We start from the raw sequence: 22,214 nt of genomic DNA, 5'->3' as shown, positions 1-22,214 counted from the left end.
GTTACAGGCTTGTACTTATGCATTTCACTGTAAGGTCTACCTACACCAGTTGTATTCGGCGACTGTGACAAATACAATTTGATTTGACTTGGTGGTGCACATGTAGCCTATTGCTTGTTTTAGAGAAATGTAATCATCGAATATTGCAAGGCTTTCATTGTCTGCTATATGCGTTGACCACCGGAGGGCCTCCCCTCTGACACTGGTTCGTCTCTTAGTTTCAATGTACTAACTGAATTGTTCCTGGCCACTGTGCTTCTGCTTGCTATTTGGAGTACTGGGATTAGGCTACTGTAAAAGTAATTCCTGCTGATGTAAAAATGCCTTTGTTGCTTGATTGATGATCAACACTGTACTCTGTACTCCACGCAACGTTGACGCCTGTTGCGTGGGCCATTGTAAACACGAGGCATGTGACACCAACGTCACTTGCCCGAGTAGCCACAAACATATCAACGAGACAGATATTTCACCAGATGTATAAATGTGAAGCATCCGCTTGGCATTTCCAATCACTACCAACTATGGTGGAGAAAGGAAGCCCAGTGGCCGTCAGTGGAGAAGATGGATTTTGACCGATATTCTGGAAATGTTCTCTTCGATTAAACATTTAAATAAAATGTTCTGTTCTCGAAACTAGAATGTGTAAACTTTACCCTCTGTCAAAGTTTTCTTAAAATCGCGTTGTTCAGAAGGAGTGCTCGGGCGAATTTAGTTTTTGTACACGCGCACTACACAGAGTAGGCGTTCCCCAACGGAAATATGTAAATACATGCAGGAACGAGCAAATGGTATCTTCTTAGCTCGTTCTTGGCTCTGCCCCCCCTCCTTGCTTGTTCTGCCCACTATGACTCATGAGTTCCCATTGGAAACGACACGCGGTGGTCTATCTTGGGTTAGTTATTAAAATCTTCGGAGTAGCTTGCAGGAGGCAGGGGCGAATGGCGGCGGTGCGCAGCGAGGAAGTGTTGGGGATTTAGCTAAAACACTGTAAAGCTACTAGAATCGCTCCGGAATGCAGTGGTGTTGACACAGTAGAGGAATGTAAGTGCCATTATACACGAATGTCGCTGTGAATATTGAAACGTCCTCAGTGGAGGCGTCCAATGAGACGAATTAGGGGGCGTGATCAGTGGTGCTAGGTAGCTGCAGGCTACAAACAAACTCGCGGCCTATCATGTTCCTCGCTGCTGGATAACTAACTAACATGTACAATTGCTAGCTTCACTATTTGTGTTTAAACGAGACCATTTTTATGAGCTATGATTTGTTGTGCATGCTTAACTAGCTACGTGTATTCTGTGGTTGTACGACCAAGTAGTTAAATATGTTGTTATGGGAATGGTGCTTTTAAGGAAAGCTTATCATGTCGCTGTCAGGCCTGCACTAGTTTGTTTGCCAGCTAGCTAAGTTAGCTACAGTAACTGGTTAGCTGCAGTTACAGAACTAGCCTAGCTAACTTTACAACGAAGGCTGTCATTCATATGGCACAAATGCATCCATTGGTAGCATGAATTAGCTAACCATAAAGATGAAGTAGTTTTGGCGCAAATGCATACATGTATATCCTCGCCCTCAGTAAATGTATTTAAGGTACGCTAGCTAGCTGGATTGTTATGCTAACTGGAAGTAGCTAGCTGCTAACGACCCCGAGCTAGTGCACCAGTCTGCATCTGATTCCTGCCACTCTGATTAAAGTTTTTGGTTTTAGACTCTTTCTAGATATTATAAACGGAGCTAAACACATTGTGTTTGCAGTCCTGTAATGAAGTTATCTGGAGCTGTCAGTCCTGACAGTAAGTATTAGTTCATTTCTCATTAATTTGCTAGCTAACGTAACCTAGCTAGCAGCGTCATATAATAATATAGCAAAGTAGCCTGGCTGGCTGACTAGTTAACTGATGTTCTTCTGAAATACTTTTCGTTTATTAGGATCCTCATTAGTTATTGCTCATTCAGCAGATATCTACTATTTCAGCCATTATTGTCTGCCCCAAATGTCCAACACATGTCCAGTGTCATCCACCATGGATTGTTATTGAAAAATGTTAGTTAACTTTAGCTTGTCAATGTTGCATTTGCTGCCCGGGAACTGTTTTTAGAAGTGTCATGATAGTTAATGTACTAGCTATCTTGTCTACATGGCTGTTGACTCCTTCTGTATAGGGGACCTATTTGATATGGAGTGTCTGAAGATTGAAATAGATTGTTCTAAATCTGAGCCATCTCTGTTGTCTGTACTGTAGCCTACGTTATTAATACCCTATCCTCTTATCCCTGCAGAGCTGACAGGAAGGGAACAGCATTCATGGATGTAGTGGACACTTTCAACCATTTGATTCCCAGTGACCAGTTGGATGACTCCATGCTGATAGGGCAGAACTTGGAATGTGAAGCAAGTAATGACTTTGGAACAGGTGTCGACCAGCTGGGAGACTCACTGAGGAACATGCTTAGTGATAAAGATCCCATGTTTGGATCTGCAAGTTCACACTTCAATATCTTAGATAATGAAGACGCCAACTTCCAGATCGCCGAAGCAACAGGTATTTTTTAGTGAGAATTACTTTTGTACGACTTCAATTGACAGTACAAGCTATGTTGACGGGTGTTTATAGAAACCACTATTTGTAACTACTGATGTTTGTTAATGCTTCTAAAATAAATCTAAGTTATTATTTAATCTCTAATCTTCTCTCCCCCAGTAGTTGCAGATGTTGATGTTGGTGCAACAGAGGGTATCCTTAGTACCGCTGGTGGTGGGTTGGCTGGTACAGAGACTCCGCCAGTCAAACGGTCTGTTGGCAGACCCAGGAAATACGCATTAGGAGTTACCCCAGGTTAGCAACAATTCCATTTTTACAATGGAGTGTATTTTTATGTATATATTATTTTTGTGCTGTTATGTAGTGACAGGCAAGTGGTTGAAACAGTTTGAAGGGTTGGAGCGGGGAGACAGGCAGGTGGGAGAAGCAGTTTGAAGGGTTGGAGCGGGGAGACAGGCAGGTGGGAGAAGCAGTTTGAAGGGTTGGAGCGGGGAGACAGGCAGGTGGGAGAAACCGTTTAAAGGGTTGGAGCGGAGAGACAGGCAGGTGGGAGAAACAGTGAAGGGTTGGAGCGGGGAGACAGGCAGGTGGGAGAAGCAGTTTGAAGGGTTGGAGCGGAGACACAGGCAGGTGGGAGAAACAGTTTGAAGGGTTGGAGCGGGGAGACAGGCAGGTGGGAGAAGCAGTTTGAAGAGTTGGAGCGGAGAGACAGGCAGGTGGGAGAAACAGTTTGAAGGGTTGGAGCGGGGAGACAGGCAGGTGGGAGAAACAGTTTGAAGAGTTGGAGCGGAGAGACAGGCAGGTGGGAGAAACAGTTTGAAGGGTTGGAGCGAGGTTTGAACCTTGGCCTCTGGTGGGGAGAGAGGATTTTATGTCAATAGGACTACACCAGGAGCATTACTGTGATTAACACTAAATACAGCTATTATCATTGACAAGATAGGACACTAAATGCAAAGCCATGCAAATTCAAGGTCCCCCCCCACACTTTCATTTTCCTAGTATGAAAAGTTGATGTTGTGCCTAGTTTAGAATTCACTTTGGTTGCCTTATTGCTTCGTTTTATATTGTCAAATGAGAAATGTCAGTGTGACTTTAAATTCCAGAGCGAAGTGCAGGCAGAGGGTCTTCAAACAACAAAAAGCCCCCGGGAAAACCTGGGAGACCTAGAAAGAAGTCCACTCTGAGTGAGAAGATCACTACTGCTGATGAATTAAGGAGAGAGCTTCACCTGGGTGACGGCAGGGTGAATATCAACGACCTTGACTTGGGCTCGTCGATGAACCCCGTCGTTGTGTTACAGAGGTTGACGGTCACTTTCGGGGGTTTCAAAATCGAGCTTCTCCCGGGACCCTCCTTTACCGCTTTCACATCAGCTGAAAACACTGACGAATGTTATGAGGATGGCTCGCTGTACGGTGAAGGGATGGAATACACTATGGTGCAAGAGGAACCGTTACACATACAGAATCCCACTGCAGGGAGTGGAGGGGGCGTGGGTGCTGCTCAGCTCTTCGTGAAGTACTGTGCTGATGACTTGCCCCTAGGGCTAGGACCTTACGTCAACCCCAATGACGTTCAGGCCTCCAACGGGGCGCTTCCAGGTAGTCCTTGCTTGGTCGAGACCAAACTCGACGACCAAAGTGATTCTCAGAAGCATGATCCAGCGGTGGTGAGGAAAGATGCCAGCATCAAGAAAGAAGCGCAGCAGCACCTGCCAAACAGCAAAGTTCCTACCACTAATAATCCAGCCAAAAAGCAGCAGCCTAAGCTGAAGCAGTCAACACTGTCCTCCGCTAAGAACAAGCACCTGTTAGCTGGTAAGGGGCCCAAAGGAACCCAACAACAAGCCCTGGGGAAGAAGCTCCACCAGAGAGGCAACATGCACAAGATGGACGAAATGAAAGCCAAACAAGTCATCGTGTCCTTGAAAAGGCGAGGTGAATTCAACCCAGCTCAACCCGGCCCTAAGATTCGGAGGACGCAAGACGGACGTCCTGTGAAACTAAAGCAGAGGTTACCTGACGTGGGCCGCGGCGGTCCGGTCAAAAAAACACTGCCGTCTGGAAAGCGTCCTCCTGGTATGTCCGCAGGGACGACGATTACAACCCAACCGTCTAACTCTCACGTGACCGACACCCAACCACAACCCCAGTTTGGCTGGACACCGTGTAAACGTGCCAATCCTCAGAAGGAGACATCGGAGGAGGAGGAGAAGGAGGAGGAGCAAGACGAGCCTAAAGTGAAGAAGCCAGACAAGTGTCTTCAGAAACAGAGAAGCAGGAACGTCAGCAGAAGCATCTCCGTGGAGGAACCACAGCTCTTCATCCCCGACAACGCTCCTGCCGTCTCGAAGAAGGAAACCAGTGAAGAAGAACAGGCTAAAGAATCTGGGAAGGGACCAGAAAAGGAACCTGCAAATAGTGAGACCGTTGTGTGGGATCCAAACAAGAACTGTGGATTGTGCAATAAACCACATAGTAACAAGTAAGAATTGTGTTCTTTGCACCAAAGTGATTAGAGTTGAATATACCATGTAGTACTTAAGCAACATTGTAAACCTGTTATTACTAAGTTGTTACATCTTAGGCTAAATTACCACAATGAACAAGTAGAATATTCCCTGGGAAGTGAGCTTGTGTTCTTCTAAACAGGTTGGTTTTGTGCATCCCATTCAGGTTCATGGTGGGCTGTGGGCACTGTGATGACTGGTTCCATGGCGACTGTGTTGGTCTGGACCTGGCCAAGGTGAAGCAGATGGAAGGGGGGGACCAGGAGTATGTCTGTCTGCAGTGCTGTACCAAGGACAAGTACACCACCACCAAGGTCTGTTCATCGATTTCTACTGCACTAGGAATAGGTTTAGATCTTAATGGAGAAGGGAGTGTGTTTCTCTGAAGTGCTGCAAGGTCAATGGATTGATTTTTTTAAGTTGCACTAACTCAAAGTTTATTTTAACTTGTGGTTAAATATATTACTAACATTTCATGTTATTTATCTTCTCCCCATTAGGAGCCAGGCGGTGCTGTGCAGGGGGAGGCCAGGGCAGAGGGACAGCAGAAGCCCTCTGAGACCCAGGACAACAAGATGGCCGCAAAGCAGAAACAGCCGTCCACACATCCTGTCACCTCCGGGGGAGTCAGGCCCTTCAGAAAGGTAAGGTTCACTCTGCTAGTAGCCTGCAATGCATGCTTTAATTATCATTCTTTTTTTTTTTGTCAATTTAATATAGGCCTGAATACCAGATAAGAATATTATAATAATCTTAAATGGAGCTATAACATCGGATTACCATCAGTGCATATTTATGATACTAAAGCCTATGAGAAGAGATTGGATGATACACCTTTATATGCATATTATCTGTTGTCAAAATCTTAAATTCAACAGCCAAATGTTTTAGACGCATAATCTTCAACAAGCCCTACCATTGACTACATGTAGTGGTGCAGATGTTGTCCTCCTCAGTTTATTCAGCTGATATGTATGAAAGCCAGTGTTGGCACTACTCAAGGGTTGGTTGACCTCTTTTCACTTCCTCTTTATTCCCTGCATGTGTACACATGGATGGAAGGGTGTTAGGTTACCACGGTGATTCTATTCAACGTCTGTCTTAAGGACATTTTAAAATGGTGGTTATGTTTTCAGCACCACGATGCACAACCCTCTACCCAACAAGATAAACAAACAAACATTTTATATACCATTGAACTTGTAAGATCATTTAGAATCTCACGGAGGCGATATGCTGTGTCTCACTCTGTAACAGGACTCTGTGGAAAGAAGACAGTCGACTGAAGTCAAAGATTCTACGCAGAAATCAGGTGTGTTGTAGTGTTGTGTGCTTCTACATTCTGCTGTCCATGTCCCTCACAGGAGTCGTGCTCAGTAGGCATGAAACTGTAAAAGGGGAGGGAATATATGAATTTGTCCAATAAGAAACGTTTGTTTTCAATTGGGGAAAAAAACATTTTAAAATGTTGTACTACAAGGTGCCCTAATGAACGTGCCCTACTCTGCGACGTCTCCTACTCTCTGTGGCTGTGTCCCGTTAGGAGTGTCAGTCAAACAGGAGACCAAGAGGCCCAAGGTGTCGTCTCCCTCCTCTAAGAAACCGGTGTCTGTTGACCAGATCAGACGGAGCGTCCGTGACGCCCTGAAGGACATCCTCCTGAAGAGGTCATTAAACACGTTATAACAGTAACTTAACAACACTAATAACCATTATAACAGTCTGATGATGCACTGCATGGCCAAATGTATGTGGACACCTGCTTGTCGAACATCTCATGGTCATTAATATGGAGTTGGGGGGGTCCCCCCTTTTGCTGCTGTAACAGCCTCCACTCTTCTGGGAAGGCTTTCCACTAGATGTTGTAACATTGCTGTGGGGACTTGCTTCCATTCAGCCACAAAAGATTTCGAGAGGTCGGGCACTGATGTTGGGCGATTAGGCCCGGCTCGCTGTCGGCGTTCCAATTCATCCCAAAGTTGTTCGATGGATTTGAGGTCAGGGCTCTGTGCAGGCTAGTCATGTTCTACCACACTGATCTCGACAAACCATTTGTGTATGGACCTCACTTTGTGCACGGGGGGCATTGTCATGCTGAAACAGGAATGGGCCTTCCCCAAACTGTTGCCACAAATTTGGAAGCACAGAATCGTCTAGAATGTCATTGTATGCTGTAGTGCTCGGCCATGGAAACTCATTTCATGAAGCTCCCAACGAACAGTTCTTGTGCTGACGTTGATTCCAGAGGCAGTTTGTGACTTGGTAGTGATTGTTGCAACCGAGGACACGATTTTTACACGCTACGCGCTTCAGCCCTCGGCGGTCCAATTCTGTGAGCTTGTGTGGTCTATGACTTTGCAGCTGAGCCGTTGTTGCTCCTAGACGTTTCCACTTCACAATAACCGCACATACAGTTGACCGAGGCAGCTCTAGCTGGGCAGAACTTTGACTATCTTGTTGAAAAGGTGGCATCCTCTGACGGTCCCATGTTGAAGGTCACTGAGCTCTTCAGTAAAGCCATTCTGCTGCCAGTGTTTCCTGTGGAGATTGCATGGCTGTCAGCAACAGGTTTGGCTGAAATGGCAGAATCCATTAATTTGAAGGGGTGTCTACATACTTTTAGCCATGTAGTGTATCTGCCTGTAGAGAAGGGTGGTGATCCTCTATTTTCCTCCTGTGTTAATCCTCTATTGTGCCCTACATCGTCTCAGGCTGAAGGAGTCTGATTTCCAGGCGTCACCAGAGAAGGCTGCTGAGGTGGCCAAGAAGACTGAGAGAGAGCTGTTTGCCTTCTACAGAGACACCGACTGCAAATACAAGAGCAAGTACCGGAGCTTGATGTTCAACCTCAAAGACACCAAAAACAATGTAAGTCGTTATGTTAACACATTTGAGGCCATGAATTCTCTTTTAGACAATACTGACTCTTTGATGCTGACCTTTTATGGACGTTCTACTGTATTTTGTCCCAGCTTGTAGTAGGTACTTGGTCTCGAAATGATATGTGTTTTGAACGTTAACTACATGAAACGTGTATATATACAACGCAAACATGATCTAAAATACATTTTGATATCAGTTCATCTAGCTATGTGACTTTATAACTTGTGTATTTCAGGTGTTATTCAAGAGGGTTCTGAAAGGGGAGATTTCTCCTGGCACTTTGATAAGGATGAGTCCTGAGGAACTGGCCTCAAAAGAACTGGCTGCATGGAGACAGAGAGAGAATCGACACGTAAGCAACACTAATACACACTGCCTGTCCTCCTCCAACACTAAAACACACTGCCCGTCCTCCTACACACCTCCTGTCCTCCTCCAACACTAAAACACACTGCCTGTCCTCCTCCGACACTGAAACGCACTGCCTGCCTGTCCTCCTCCGACACTGAAACGCACTGCCTGCCTGTCCTCCTCCGACACTAAAACACACTGCCTGCCTGTCCTCCTCCGACACTAAAACACACTGCCTGCCTGTCCTCCTCCAACACTAAAACACACTGCCTGCCTGTCCTCCTCCGACACTAAAACACACTGCCTGCCTGTCCTCCCCCGACACTAAAACACACTGCCTGCCTGTCCTCCTCCAACACTGAAACACACTGCCTGCCTGTCCTCCCCCGACACTAAAACACACTGCCTGCCTGTCCTCCCCCGACACTAAAACGCACTGCCTGCCTGTCCTCCTCCGACACTGAAACGCACTGCCTGCCTGTCCTCCTCCGACACTAAAACACACTGCCTGCCTGTCCTCCTCCGACACTAAAACACACTGCCTGCCTGTCCTCCCCCGACACTAAAACACACTGCCTGCCTGTCCTCCCCCGACACTAAAACACACTGCCTGCCTGTCCTCCCCCGACACTAAAACACACTGCCTGCCTGTCCTCCTCCGACACTAAAACACACTGCCTGCCTGTCCTCCCCCGACACTAAAACACACTGCCTGCCTGTCCTCCTCGAACACTAAAACACACTGCCTGCCTGTCCTCCTCGAACACTGAAACGCACTGCCTGCCTGTCCTCCTCCGACACTGAAACGCACTGCCTGCCTGTCCTCCCCCGACACTGAAACGCACTGCCTGCCTGTCCTCCTCCGAAGTGTTTGACTAATTCTGTAAGGACAGGTTTCCCAGACAGATTAATCTTAATTCTGTACTAAATAGGACTTTCAGTGGAGAGACCCTATTGAGTATGTTTTTATTCCATGACAAGGCTTCATCTATGTCTGGTAAAGCTGCCCTAAAAACACTGTATAGAAAAGGCATTGTAGAATGAATGTAGCTTACCTCATTGGTTCATCACACCTCCCTCCCTGTAACTTAAACTTAGTCATCATACCAAATCATATTGATTTAGTGTTGACAAGTTAAAACGGGTTGTGTGACCTGAACTATCAATAACCTTTTACCAAACTGGACTGTGATCATTGCTCTTTCTGTGTGAGATTCATTCACCAATATGTTCTTGTTCCCCCCCCCCCCCCCCCCAGGCGATTGAGATGATTGAGAAGGAGCAGAGAGAGGCGGAGAGGCGACCCATCACCAAGATCACACACAAAGGAGAGATAGAGATTGAGAGCCAGGAGTCTGGGAAGGCACCAGAAGCCATAGAGCCCGAGGTAAGACACAGCTCATGTAAAGAAACACCACGCTTCTTGTTCAAGTGAGTGCTGGTCCTTTTTTTTATTTTTCTGTGATTTATTTTGGGTTCTAGAATTGTTGGTGGTCATAGGTAATGCTGTTACTGTGACCGTGTTACCACCACAGCTCTAGTCATAGTCTTTATAAACGTAGAAGCTGGGTTAATAAGGGACATGACCAGACAGGCCCACACACTGCAGATGTTCTGTTAACACCTTTATGGACCTCCTGAATTATTGGTTCTACAGGATTTAGAGTTGAGCATGTCCTCTTCCTAAGAAATAGTTCAGACCTTTTTTATGAATTTCTGGGTGAATTTCAATTGTATTTACTCAAATTAACACACTGGTCTATCCTTGCCGCCTCCTCAACATGCATCAGATAGGACAATGAGGAATCAAGGAAATACAGTTTATCCTCCATACATTTCTTATGAACTCTCACTGTTGTTGTTTGAACTCTTCCAGCCAGAGCCTGTGGCTGCTTCCAAAGTGACAGAGGAGCCCGTGGAAGTTCCCCAAGAGAAGACGTTGTCGACAACAACCGAGAGCGTCAATATTTTCCAAGATACAACCAGTCTGCATAAGACTCACCTGTTTGACCTCAACTGTAAGATCTGCACAGGTAGGCCCTGATTCTGGTCTTTCAGTTTCTGCTTTTATTTTGAAGGATAGTGGAAGTACTATAGATATGTGTTTATGCTTGATCAGATAGAATGGAAGTAGGTGGGAGATGGATTAGGAGGAGAAAAGGTGAACATGCCAAATGAGTCCTACAAACTCAGGATTGTGGCTTTAAGTCAAGTCTTAGCAGTGGTTTTGTATTGGACTAAATGGAATTGTAATTGGTGAAGGTCGTATGGCTCCACCTGTGGAGGAGGCTCCTACCAAAGTGGTGAAAGTGGCCACTAGTGTAGTGAGGAGACGGTCTGCTACCAGCACTACAGAGGCAGTGACCAAGAACACACAGTCTACTACCTCCAGCACTACAGAGGGACAGACCACGAACACACCGTCTGCCACCACTACCTCTACAGAGGGAGAGACACCGTCCTCCTCTGCTAAGGACGACGACCTTCACCTCAAAGTCCTAGAGGAGAGCCTCCTCAGCGCCAAAACCTTCTCCAACTACAAGGGGAGGTATGTGGATCAATCAGTCAATTACCCAGAACAGTCAGTCAGTCACCCCTGTTTACATCCGCAAATGTTAGTCATTTTCCAGGAACACGGCCTACAACCCAAAGAGAAGGCAAAGCACAGTGGCCATATTGTACTTCAGCATTCTCGTCCTTGTGATAGAATCACAAAGGCTGTCAATGTAATTGTCATACAAAGTAAAGTGGTGTTGAGTTAGTTACACGGCCATTCTAAATGTATTTAGAAAATATACTGTACCAGTCAGGTTTGGACAAACCTACTCATTCCAGGGTTTCACTTTTATTTTCTACATTGTATAACAATAGTGAAGACATCAAACTATGTAATAACACATGGAATGATGTTATAACCAAAAAAGGTGTTTAATCAAAATAGATTTTAGATTCTTCAAAGTTGCCTTGACGACAGCTCTGCACACTCTTGGCATTCTCTCAACCAGCTTCACCTTTGAATGCTTTTCCAACAGTCTTGAAGGAGTTCCCCCATATGCTGAGCACTTGTTGGCTACTTTTCCTTAACTCTGCGGTCCAACTCACCCTGTGGTGCGACCCTGTGGTGCGACAGGTAGAGAGTTCTGGCCAGTAACCAGTAAACATGTCGTTCTGCCCCTGAACAAGGCAGTTAACCCACTGTTCCGTCATTGTAAATAAGACTTTGTCCTTAACTGACTTGCCTAGTTAAATAAAAAAAATCCCAAACCATCTCAATCGGGTTGAGGTCGGGTGATTGTGGAGGCCAGACCATCTGATGCAGCACTCCATCACTCTCCTTCTTGGTCAAGTAGCTATTACGCAGCCTGGAGGTGTTGGGTCAATGTCCTGTTGGAAAAAAAATGATAGTCCCACTAAGCACCTGTTGGGATGGCGTGTTGCTGCAGAATGCTGTGGTAGCCATGCTGGTTAAGTGTGCCTTGAATTCTAAATAAGTCACTGACTGTGTCACCAGCAAAGCACCCCCACACCATTACACCACCTCCTCCATGCTTCACAGTAGGAACAACACATGCGGAGATAATCCGTTCACCGACTCTGCGTCTCACAAAGACATGGCGGTTGAAACCAAACATCTCAAATTTGAACTCATCAGACCAAAGGACTAGTGTCCATTTAGTAGTGGTTTCTTTGCAGCAATTCGACCATGAAGGCTTGATTCACACAGTCGATGTGTCTGTTACTTGACCTCTGTGAAGCATTTATTTGGGCTGCAATCTGAGGCTGGTAACTCTGAGCTTATCCTCTGTAGCAGAGGTAACTCGGTCTTCCTTTCCTGTGGCGGTCCTCATGAGAGCCAGTTTCATCATAGCGCTTGATGTTTTTTGCAACTGCACTTGAAGAAAAGACATCTTGAAATGTTCTGGATTGATTGACCTTCATGTCTTAAAGTCATGATGGACTGTCGTTTCTCTTTGCATATTTGAGCTTTTCTTGCCATAATATGGACTTGGTATTTTACCAAATAGTGCTATCTACTGTATACCACCCCTACCTTGTCACAACACAACTGATTGTCTCAATTGCATTAAGATGGAAAGAAATTAGACCAATTCACTTTTAACAAGGTTAAATTGAAATGCATTTCAGGTGACTGACTACTTGATGAAGCTGGTTGAGAGAATGCCAAGAGGGTGCAAAGCTGTCGTCAAGGAAGAGGGTGGCTGCTTTGAATATATTTTGATTTGTTTAGTATTTTTTGGGGGGTGACTACATGATTCCATGTGTTATTTCATAGTTTTGATGTCTTTACTATTATTCTACAATGTAGAACATGGCACAAATAAAGAAAACCTTGAATGAGTAGGTGTGTCCAAACCTTTGACTCGTACTGTTTAGTATTATTATTATTAAATTACCAATAAAGCAGAATTAAGTGCAGGGTTATTCTAAAGTTGTTTGTATTCCTGGCCTCCAGGTCAGTGTCTATGAGTGGCAGAGATGGCGAGGCTTCCTTCCTGTCCAACCTGCAGCCTCTATGGAGAGGGCTTGTCAACATGCCTGCTGTGGCCAAGCTCCTCACTAAAGCCTTCCCTGTATCTGGTGTCCTGGACCACCTGACAGAGGTAAAACTGCACAAAGATATTTATTTATAAGTGCCTATAAATGTTTATTCATTCATATAAATGCATCCATCATATATTTGTTTTGCTTTAATGAAATGTAATGCTTTAAATAGTGTACATGTGTTTATAAATCCTCTAATGCTTATTCATGGAAGTGATCGTGTTACAACACAGCATTTAGATTTTCTAGTTATGGAATGCCTTTATCTAAATGCCATTTATATTAACAACTCAACAAACTATCACATTGAAGGGTAGATGGCATAAACGTAACCACAAGCAAATACTTGAGGAATTTATTGTTACAAATCCATTTCCAAGGTTGCTAGCCAAGTAGGCTGCTAACGTTAGCCCTACTCTCCTGCTAACATTAGCCCTACCAGCCTGCTAACGTTAGCCCTACTCTCCTGCTAACATTAGCCCTACCAGCCTGCTAACGTTAGCCCTACTCTCCTGCTAACATTAGCCCTACCAGCCTGCTAACATTAGCCCTACTCTCCTGCTAACATTAGCCCTACCAGCCTGCTAACATTAGCCCGCCTGCTGATGTTACATTAGCACTAAATGAGTCAGCCAGTTGCTATCAACACCTAGCTCACAGCTACATTTAAGTATACCAACGTTTTGGAAATACAGGGCCTTCAAAGTTTTCCAAATGTTGTTGAAACAAGGTGGTATTAAAATTGATTTCATTAGATTTTTTTGTCAACGATCAACACAATACTCTGCCAAAGTTGAAGAGAAATTCTAACAAACTGGGTTACTATGAGCTTTTCACACCTGGATTGTGCAATTTAATATATATATATTTTTTTAAATCCTTCAAGCTAGTTGTTGATCATTGCTAGACAGCCATTTTCAATTCTTACCAAAGATTTTCAAGTGAACTGTAACTAGGCCACCCAGGAACAATCAATGTGGTTTTGGTAAGCAACTCCAGTGTACATTTGGCATTGTTTTAAGGTTGTCCTACTGAAAGGTGAATGTCTCCCAGTATCTGTTGGAAAGCAGCTCTCTTCTGTTTCTTTTTATTTAAAACAAAATCTCCCTAGTCCTTGCCCATGACAAGCATACCCATAACATGATGCAGCCACCACCATGCTTGAATATATGAATAGTGGTACTCAGTGACGTGTTGGATTTGCCCCAAACATAACGCTTTGTATACAGGACATAAAGTACATTTATTTACCCAATTTATTTTTTGCGGGTTTACTTTTGTGCCTTATTGCAAACAGGATTCATGTTTTGGAATAATTTTTATTCTGTACAGGCGTCCTCATTTTTTACTCTGTCAATTAGGCTAGTATTGTGGCATAACTACAATTTGGTTGATCCACCCTCTGTTTTTCATATCACATCCACTAAACTCTAACATGCTGACCAGACCGGACATGTCTCAAAATAAATTTAGAAATCCATGTTATTCAATTATTACACCCACGAGCGTCTGCGACACCAAGGGCTAAAATAGAACTCATTCCTATTTCTGACGCAGATCGCGCTGCAAGTCCTGCCTCTGCCATCTCCTCATTGGTTTATAGAAGCAGGTACCCACGTGCCATCTCCTCATTGGTTATACCCACGTGGGTGACTGAAAGACAAACTGTTTTGCCGGTAGTTGTGGTAATACAATGAACGTTTAGATGCGATCACCATATAAGTTAAACGATGAAAAGGCCTGGAAGGAGGAGAGATGACTAGAAACGATTAATTGTCGGAGTAGAGGTCCTTGTTCATTTCAGGTAAAATACTAACTTAACTTTTATATCCCAGGACAAATTAGCTAGCAACCAACAGCAAGCTAAGTAAATAGGACAAATTAACGTTAGCTAACTAGCTATACATGTTTAATGATTTTTGACCTGTCCCCAAATTAATGTCATTGGTTCAGAGTTTGTTTTGATATTTTAACCTGCGTGTCGTGATCGTGTTTGGTGTGGGAGGGGCAAAATAAATGTATGCACAATGGCGCACGCGTGCAGCCGGTTTGGGTTCCGTGTAACTGTTTAAGTCACCATTGGCCTCGTGAAATGACTGAGAGGTTTCCTTCCTCTCCAGCAACTGAGTTAGAAACATCCTTCCTATCTTTGTATTGATACACCATCTAAAGTGTCATTAATAACTTCACCATGCTCAAAGGAATATGACACTTTTTTTATATAAAATCAATTAATCGGATGAGATGGTGATAATCCCTGTTATCAGGATCTGCCGGAGAGTTTCCAGATGGGTGGGAGGATCTCCCCACAGATCGTATGGGACTACCTGGACAAGATCCGAGCCACCGGAACAAAGGTACCGTCAAAGTGTAGGCCGACCTGCTTGAAATATGATAAATTAATTTAAACATCAGAAGTTGTCATAAAGAGCTTTTACAGTAACCTGGCCAAGACTCATAATGTGCAAGTAGGATATACCAATATTATGCCATTTAGCAGACACTTTTTATCCAAAGCGTAGTCATGTGTGCACATATTTTACATATGGGTGGCCGAGGGCAGTAAAAGTATATTCATCTTTCCAAGACGATCTGTGCCTGAACTGGAGATGAATAGTAGCTATGTTTTGGGGTACAATGCAGAAAATGGAGTCTGAGATTTGTTTTTCTTGTACATGTTCCCTGACACTTAAGTCAATGATTGTAAATAAGAATTTATTAACTTTCCCACCTGGTTAAATAAATGTATTAAATTAAAGGAACTGAGGAGTTAAATTGAATTTCTTTCCTCCTTTTATTTTGGTCTTTTTTCAGGAGGTGTGTTTGATTCGTTTTTCCCCTGAGACCGACGAGGATGAGATCCACTACACTCTGCTCTATGCCTACTTCAGTAGCCGTAAACGCTTCGGCGTGGTCGCCAACAACTTGAAACAAGTCAAAGACATGTATCTCATCCCCTTGGGTGCTATTGAGAAAGTCCCACACCAATTGGTTCCCTTCGATGGCCCAGGTAACAACCAACTACTCTCTACGTATATTGGGCGAAGAGACTTTCATTGGCTAAAAGAGATCCTAATAAAAAAATATGTTGGATTAATCTGGTACTGGTTTCCCAGATCAAGACTACTCTTAGACTGAAAAGCAGGCTCAATTTGTCTCTGTTCAAAGCTCTTTCTAGTCTGATGGCTCACACAATAGTAGAATTAGTTGACGTTCATGGTTAGATTTAAGTCAAAACTGTAACTCTGCCTCTTAGGAACTTTCACTGTCTTCTTGGTAAGCAACTCTAGTGTAGATTTGGCCTTGTGTTTTAGATTATTGTCCTGCTGAAATGTGAATGAATCTCCCATTGTCTTGTGGAAAGCAGAGTGAACCAGGTTTTCCTCTAGGATTTATCCTGTGCTTTTACCTGGGTTTATTCATACACCATCCAAAGTGTATAATCATTTTACCAAGCTTAAACCATCTACCAACAGGTGCCCTTCTCTACGAGGCATTGGAAAACGGCCTTGGTCTTTTGAATCTGTTTTGAAATTCACTGCTTGACTCAGGGACGTTACAGATAATTGTATGTGTGGGGTACAGAGATGAGGTAGTCGTTCAAAAATCATGTTAAACACTATTGCACACAGTGAGTCCAGCCAACTTATTATGGGACTTGTAAAGGACATTTTTACTCTTGAATACTTGTTGACTCAAGACATTTCAGCATTTTAAAAATCATAATTCCACTTTGACATCACGGGGTGTTGTGTATAGGCCAGTGACACAACAACATGTGGGAAAAGTCATGTCAATACTTTTTGAAGGCTCTGTAGGTGCAGCTGTTTTTTTTATTTCTGTCTATTTAAGAACTGACGATGTGCTACCTTTTTTTTGTAGCATTTCTGACAATGCTAACACCGTCTGACATAGTTGAGGAAATTCTTTCATATATATATATATATATATATATATATATATATATATATATATATATATATATATATATATATATATATATATATATATATATATATATATATATATATATATATATATATATATTTTGGTAAAATAAAAAACACTCCTTTATCTAGTTTTAGATGTGGCCAGTATGTAGAAATTATAATGGACTTATCTATTTTTAAATAACTTCCCTTTATCTGGCCTGCAAATAGATTTAGACAAATTGGTCCATCAAAAAATGTGCGGCCCTCTGAATTTGGAAATCTCGGTGTGGCCCTCGAGCCCAAAAATTTGCCCATCCCTGCTCTAGCTAATAATCTGGGTCTGGGAAACCAACCCATGATGATGCATGACCCCATTTACCTTTTGAAGGAACATGTGCAATATCCTCACAATGTAAAACATTTACTTTTCCTACTTTTATGTTATTAGGTTGTCTTAGTCCATTCAGATTAGATTCTTATTTGGCGATCTAAATAATACATGGGTGTGGCCAACCAATGTTCCATTTATGAAATTAGTTTTAATGTATTTTATGATTTTATTTAAATTTTAAACTGCTTTTCATCGGTGTTGCTCTTTAACAGGACTGGAAAACAACCGCCCCAACCTCCTGCTGGGTCTGATCATCCGCCAGAGGCCTAAACGGGACTTCCTGCCCGTCGACATCAACGAAACGGCCAGGTTCATACCGGAGAGCAAACCCGAGACAGCGACGACTACGGTTACTGTAAACAACAAAGAAGTTACCCGGGAGGAGGAGGAGGAGAACTCTTACATCTCCTCTCTGTGCGCTTCAAGTAGTAAAGAAAGAGACAGAGAAGAGATACCATTGCTGAACACCGCTGAGGAAGAAGTGGTCACAGCAGAACAGTCTAGTACAGACATCTCTGAGAAAGCTGAAGGTGAAGATACTGAAGAGGGGTACCAACCACTACGTTTCCTTCCGGGGGTGTTGCGTAGTTGGGGCGGGGAGCTTCTGCCCCTGCCAGACTTCTCAGGTAAACCTAAACATAAAAGGCCTGTTTCTCACTTCAACACCATTTGCAATTTGAAGCTTTGTTTACTTTACTTTGAACTCATAATAGCAACATGTCTTTGAACCACACCTTACGTTTCGGCTTGCTCCTTCCTTCCTCAGGTAACCCTCCACTGCTGGGTGATGATGGTCGAGAGCCCTCGGCTCCACAGACCTCCAAGGCTGACGGAGGAGCAGCAGCAACCACTCCAGGAAGCGCCACCACCACTAAGAGTCCCAGCGCTGGTGCTCACAGACAGACTGGTTTTGTCATCAAGAAGAGGGAACCCAAAACAGTCAAAGCAGAGGAACCTGTGTCTTCCAGCTTGGCTGAAACGTCTACCGCTAACAACAACGCGTTGGCGAAAGAGGAGGGTGTGGCTTACCGTGGCCCGTCGGTCTCTCTGAAAGACAAACCTCCAGACGTCTCGACAGAGTCGTTCCTGGCCAGCCTCTCCACGGATCCCAACACAGACGGCTCCTTAAACAAAGGAGATTCGGCGTTGTGCGAAAAGGACAAATCCAAAGAAGAGAAGACACCTACTCTCTTGTCTCCTACAGCCACGTCCAACTCTTCTGTCGAGGAAAGCGCCCCCACACCAAAACCCCTTCCGAGTGGAATCCTGAAGAAAAGCTCTGCGTATTCCAATATGACTGAAGAACCAACTGCTGTCCAATCAGCAGGATCACAGGATCACCCCCAACCTGTTCCTGTCCTGACCACCAGGAAGTATCGTCCAATGGCAGCTCAACACGGATACCCCTCCCACCATCACCAGACTGGCTACAGACGCCCACCTCCAGACCATGGCCCACTACAGGTTGGTCCCTATGGTCCCATCCCCCTCCAGCCTGGAGGACCTCCTGTAGACTTCCAGTACCAGCCAGCACCACCTGTCCCCCCCTTCGGTAACACTGCACCGCCACCTTTCCAGCACCCGCCCCAGCTACCCACCAACTTCAGCTACCCTACTGGCCCCCCACCACCCATGATGTACCCGCCACCTCACGACCCACAGATGCAGAATCATGCTGGAATAACACAGTGGGCTCAACCTGGTCCAGGTCCCACATCTCCCAACTCTTTCCCCGGGGGCCTACCGTTAGCTTACGGTGGTGACCCTCAGAGGTTTGCCTCTGCTGAATCGTCCAACCTGAACCTGCCCCCATCCGCCGCTGCCAAAGAGGACCAGAAGGGGGCAGCAGAGAGGATTCTGTACAGCAACCCCTGGGACAGGCAGCCCGGGTCGGGCCACAAGAAGGAGGACCGGGACCAGTACGGGAGACACCGGCACCACAGTGAGTCCCGTCACGGAGAGAAGAGCCGGAACCACAGCCAAGAGGGGGGAAGGAAACGAGATAGAAGCCGGAGCAGAGAGAGAGACCGGAGTAAAGACTCTTCTTCTCACCACAGAGGGAGCCGGCACCACTCTAAAGACGAGCGCCACGGTCACAGCGAGAGGAGGAAAGAACGGCACCATAGCGACGGTGACCACGGGAACCGTCACAAACACAGCAGGAGAGACTCTGATTATGAGAAATCGAGGAGAAGTTCCAAAGACAGTCACTCGTGAGTTGTTTTGTACGACCCGCCCCGAAGATGGTCGACCCTACAACAGTTTTAGTGGCATTGTCCCTTTTTATATATGTTCTTTTTAAAATACAGTAGAGGTCAACACTTTCAGTAGGATTATTAACACATTCTGAGATCTGCTTTCTTAAAAACCAACCGTTAAGGCTTTTGAGGTGATATTTCAAGTTTTGAAAAGCTCCAGTTTTTTTAAAGTGTTAATTTGACTGTATATTTCTGCATGTCACATGGTGACTTGGTGCACTGAGCATTGTGCTCTGATATAGATCACAACCAGTGGTTAAAGGGATAGCTCAATGATTTGACATATGTTTCCATACATTTTAAAAGCAGTCTATGGATAAGGAGGCAGCAATGATTTGGGCATGATATTTAACACATGCTAAACAGGGTAGATTGACTGAGACAGGGAAATGTTGCTAATACTTAGTGTGGATTGTAGTCGTTCCCCTCTTGTCCATAGATTGTTTTCAGGGTAAAGAAACAAATCTTTTAATATGTGAAATCGCTGAACTGTTCTTTGAATGTTTTCTATAGCATGAAACCCAAAATAACAGGCATACCCAGATGGACTGTTGGAGTAGAGATGGAGGGGGAGTTCTGGCGACTTCAGCAGTTTCACATGAATTTAATACAGAGGAAAGAGAAACTAACTATTTTGAGTAGCAGAAAACAACAAAACATTTTAATTAAAAGCAGCTTCTCTTATTCTGTTTTTTTCCATTTTATTTTTTTAAATTGCTATACAGAAATAAATTGTTTTGTTTTTTTTCTATCGACAAATATTGTCTATGTACATTTTGGCTTGTCATGTACATTCGAAAATCAAGTGTGCCTTCTGCACCGTGTTCATGTACAGCTGGTAATAAAGGTGATCTTTTTATTGTTGAGAAGAAAGATGTCCTTTTTAGGAGAGGAATGTATATTCTAATCAGACTTACACTGAGTATAGAAAACATGAAGAACACCTGCTCTTTCCATGACAGACTGACCAGGTGAAAGCTATGATCCTTTATGGAGTTTCTCTTCAGTCAGTGTAGTAGACAGGTGAGACATGGATTGTGTGTGTGCCATTCAGAGGGTGAATGGACAAGACTAAAGATGTGTGCCTTTGAATGGCGTAGTAGGTGCCAGGCACACCAGTTTGTGTGTCAAGAAGTGCAACGCTGCTGGGTTGTTCATGCTCAACAGTTTCCTGTGTGTATCAATAATGGTCCACCAGCCAAAGGACATCCAGCCACTTGACACAACTGTGGGAATCATTGGAGTCCACATGGGCCAGTAGCCTTGTGGAGTCCATGCCCCAAAGAATTGAGGCTGTTCTGAGGGTGAAAGGGAGGGGAGCAACTCAATATTAGGAAGGTGTTCTTAATGTTTGGAATACACAGGGTATAAACCATCTACTGAGGAGTTGGCAGTTTCAACAGAGTTGTGTTCATCAGGGCACACAATGGATTTTAAAAAACAACACAAACGCTTATTAACACTTCCAGGAAGTTGTCCTCCCTGTTTGTGTTTTCTTCCATTTGGTGCATAATGAATACAACTTGGATTGCCATACAAATAGTGTATAAAGAACTTAAATTATTACATTCTAGAAACCAATTCTATGAATTTCTTTATCACAACACATTAATCACCTATTTTCACAAGTTACAGAACTACTCATTACTTTTGTGAACATTAAATCCTTCGCTGTTTTGGAGGAAGTGCAGTTGTCTGGGGTCCTGATACAAACGCACGTCTTTAAGATCTCCCACAAATCCTTTGGTAAACAGCCCAGACGTCACTGTTGAGATGTTCCTGTGCAACTCGAACCCTCCCAAGTACAACAGACCCCCGTAATTCATGGCAACGTAACGCTCGAAGGGGTCCACGTCTTCGAAAAGGACCCTCTCGTCACCCAGGAACACCTGAATAAGGGTACTGTTCAGAGAGATCGATAAATAATGCCATTTGTTGCAACACAACGTGACGTTTCTGAAAGTGAGCGGGAGGGAGAGCCTCTCTCCGAGGTTGACTGCGATTTTGAGGTGGCCCGCCTGAAGCCCGACAGCAAGGTAATCGTCATCATCGTGCTCCGCTCTTCCCATCCACAGAATCAACCCTTCGTTCCCGCTGGCTGTAAAGTTAAACGAAACCTGCGTGTACCTCAGATTCCGTGTGTTGAATTTAGGATCCCTGTATTTCAGATATGATTTCCCAACGAACTTCAGAGTGGTCATGGATAGGCCGACCTGCTTATCGCAGTACCTCCCCTCCCACCCGAGAGGACAGAAACAGTCGTATGAGCCAGTCACAAGATCAGAGAAACACAATGACTCATGTTGACACAGGTTATTGACACAATACACCGACTGGTTACACACAGGACCCGTCCACCGAGGAGGGCAGGTGCACATAAACGAGTCCGAATCGGCGCCGCTCAACGCAGTACAGCGGCCGCCGTTCTGGCACACCTTGTACCCGCACGCAGTCCCATCCCAGTCGCCCACATTGGCCCCTCCCAGGGCCCCTGTCGCCGTCAGGTCAAAGTCATGTCCGTTTAAGACGAGCTCTCTCACGCCTCCGGTAAAACCCACAGGCTCGTTCTCCACGGAAAACGTAGAGATGGAGCTCAAGTCAGAGACCCCGCCGACGAAGAGGTCCGTGGCCACGTCCAGAGTGGACATCCCTCCCTCTGTGTTGTTCTGCTTCACCTCCAGCCCGTCCAGAACCAGGTACCCCTGGTGGCCTGTCCTGCCTGCCCTCACCTGGAATGATAACATCAAACCTTTACAGATAATATTATTTATCCAGATC

The 22,214-nt window shown here is 44.6% G+C and overlaps 2 protein-coding genes across 7 annotated transcripts in view; one reads left to right on the top strand and one right to left on the bottom strand.

Moving 5' to 3' along the window:
• Nucleotides 1-471: 471 nt before the first annotated feature.
• LOC110516875 (PHD finger protein 3) lies at nucleotides 472-20,309 on the top strand. 6 transcript variants are annotated; one of them, XM_090181687.1, is made up of 19 exons: nucleotides 472-1,044; nucleotides 1,712-1,796; nucleotides 2,284-2,546; nucleotides 2,706-2,840; nucleotides 3,653-5,033; nucleotides 5,225-5,372; nucleotides 5,559-5,702; nucleotides 6,316-6,370; nucleotides 6,602-6,725; nucleotides 7,770-7,926; nucleotides 8,177-8,293; nucleotides 9,551-9,679; nucleotides 10,169-10,325; nucleotides 10,555-10,840; nucleotides 12,767-12,914; nucleotides 15,123-15,212; nucleotides 15,670-15,865; nucleotides 17,391-17,804; nucleotides 17,945-20,309. In XM_090181687.1, exons 3-19 carry the CDS (start codon nucleotides 2,309-2,311, stop codon nucleotides 19,393-19,395), a joined length of 5,370 nt encoding a protein of 1,789 aa, XP_090037813.1. In that variant the 5' UTR covers nucleotides 472-1,044; nucleotides 1,712-1,796; nucleotides 2,284-2,308; the 3' UTR covers nucleotides 19,396-20,309. The 6 variants fall into 6 exon arrangements, with proteins under 6 accessions (XP_090037813.1, XP_090037843.1, XP_090037827.1 ...); XM_090181701.1 differs by having other exon boundaries at nucleotides 750-1,044; nucleotides 2,709-2,840; XM_090181711.1 differs by lacking the exon at nucleotides 472-1,044 and adding an exon at nucleotides 1,109-1,209 and having other exon boundaries at nucleotides 2,709-2,840.
• Nucleotides 20,283-22,214, bottom strand: part of eys (EGF-like photoreceptor maintenance factor) — a 193,233-nt gene continuing 191,301 nt past the window's right edge. The window contains exon 14 of the mRNA XM_090181729.1: nucleotides 20,283-22,165. Within this exon, the coding sequence (XP_090037855.1) occupies nucleotides 21,074-22,165 (1,092 nt within the window). The 3' untranslated portion in view covers nucleotides 20,283-21,073. The remainder of the gene's footprint in view (nucleotides 22,166-22,214) is intronic.

The sequence above is a fragment of the Oncorhynchus mykiss genome, chromosome 1 (assembly GCF_057628025.1).
Source record: "Oncorhynchus mykiss isolate SJ-2025 chromosome 1, ASM5762802v1, whole genome shotgun sequence".
Taxonomy (NCBI): domain Eukaryota; kingdom Metazoa; phylum Chordata; class Actinopteri; order Salmoniformes; family Salmonidae; genus Oncorhynchus; species Oncorhynchus mykiss.
The sequence above is the reverse complement of the archived record's forward strand: the minus strand, read 5'-3'. Positions and strand labels throughout refer to the sequence as shown.

What these genes read in the sequence shown, in the direction of transcription:
- LOC110516875 (XM_090181687.1), top strand. Translation starts at nt 2,309, where the DNA reads ATGGATGTAGTGGACACTTTCAACCATTTGATTCCCAGTGACCAGTTG. An exon ending in AATAAACCACATAGTAACAA is followed by an intron (nt 5,034 to 5,224) that starts GTAAGAATTGTG and finishes CATCCCATTCAG; the next exon opens with GTTCATGGTGGGCTGTGGGC. An exon ending in CAGAAGCCATAGAGCCCGAG is followed by an intron (nt 9,680 to 10,168) that starts GTAAGACACAGC and finishes GAACTCTTCCAG; the next exon opens with CCAGAGCCTGTGGCTGCTTC.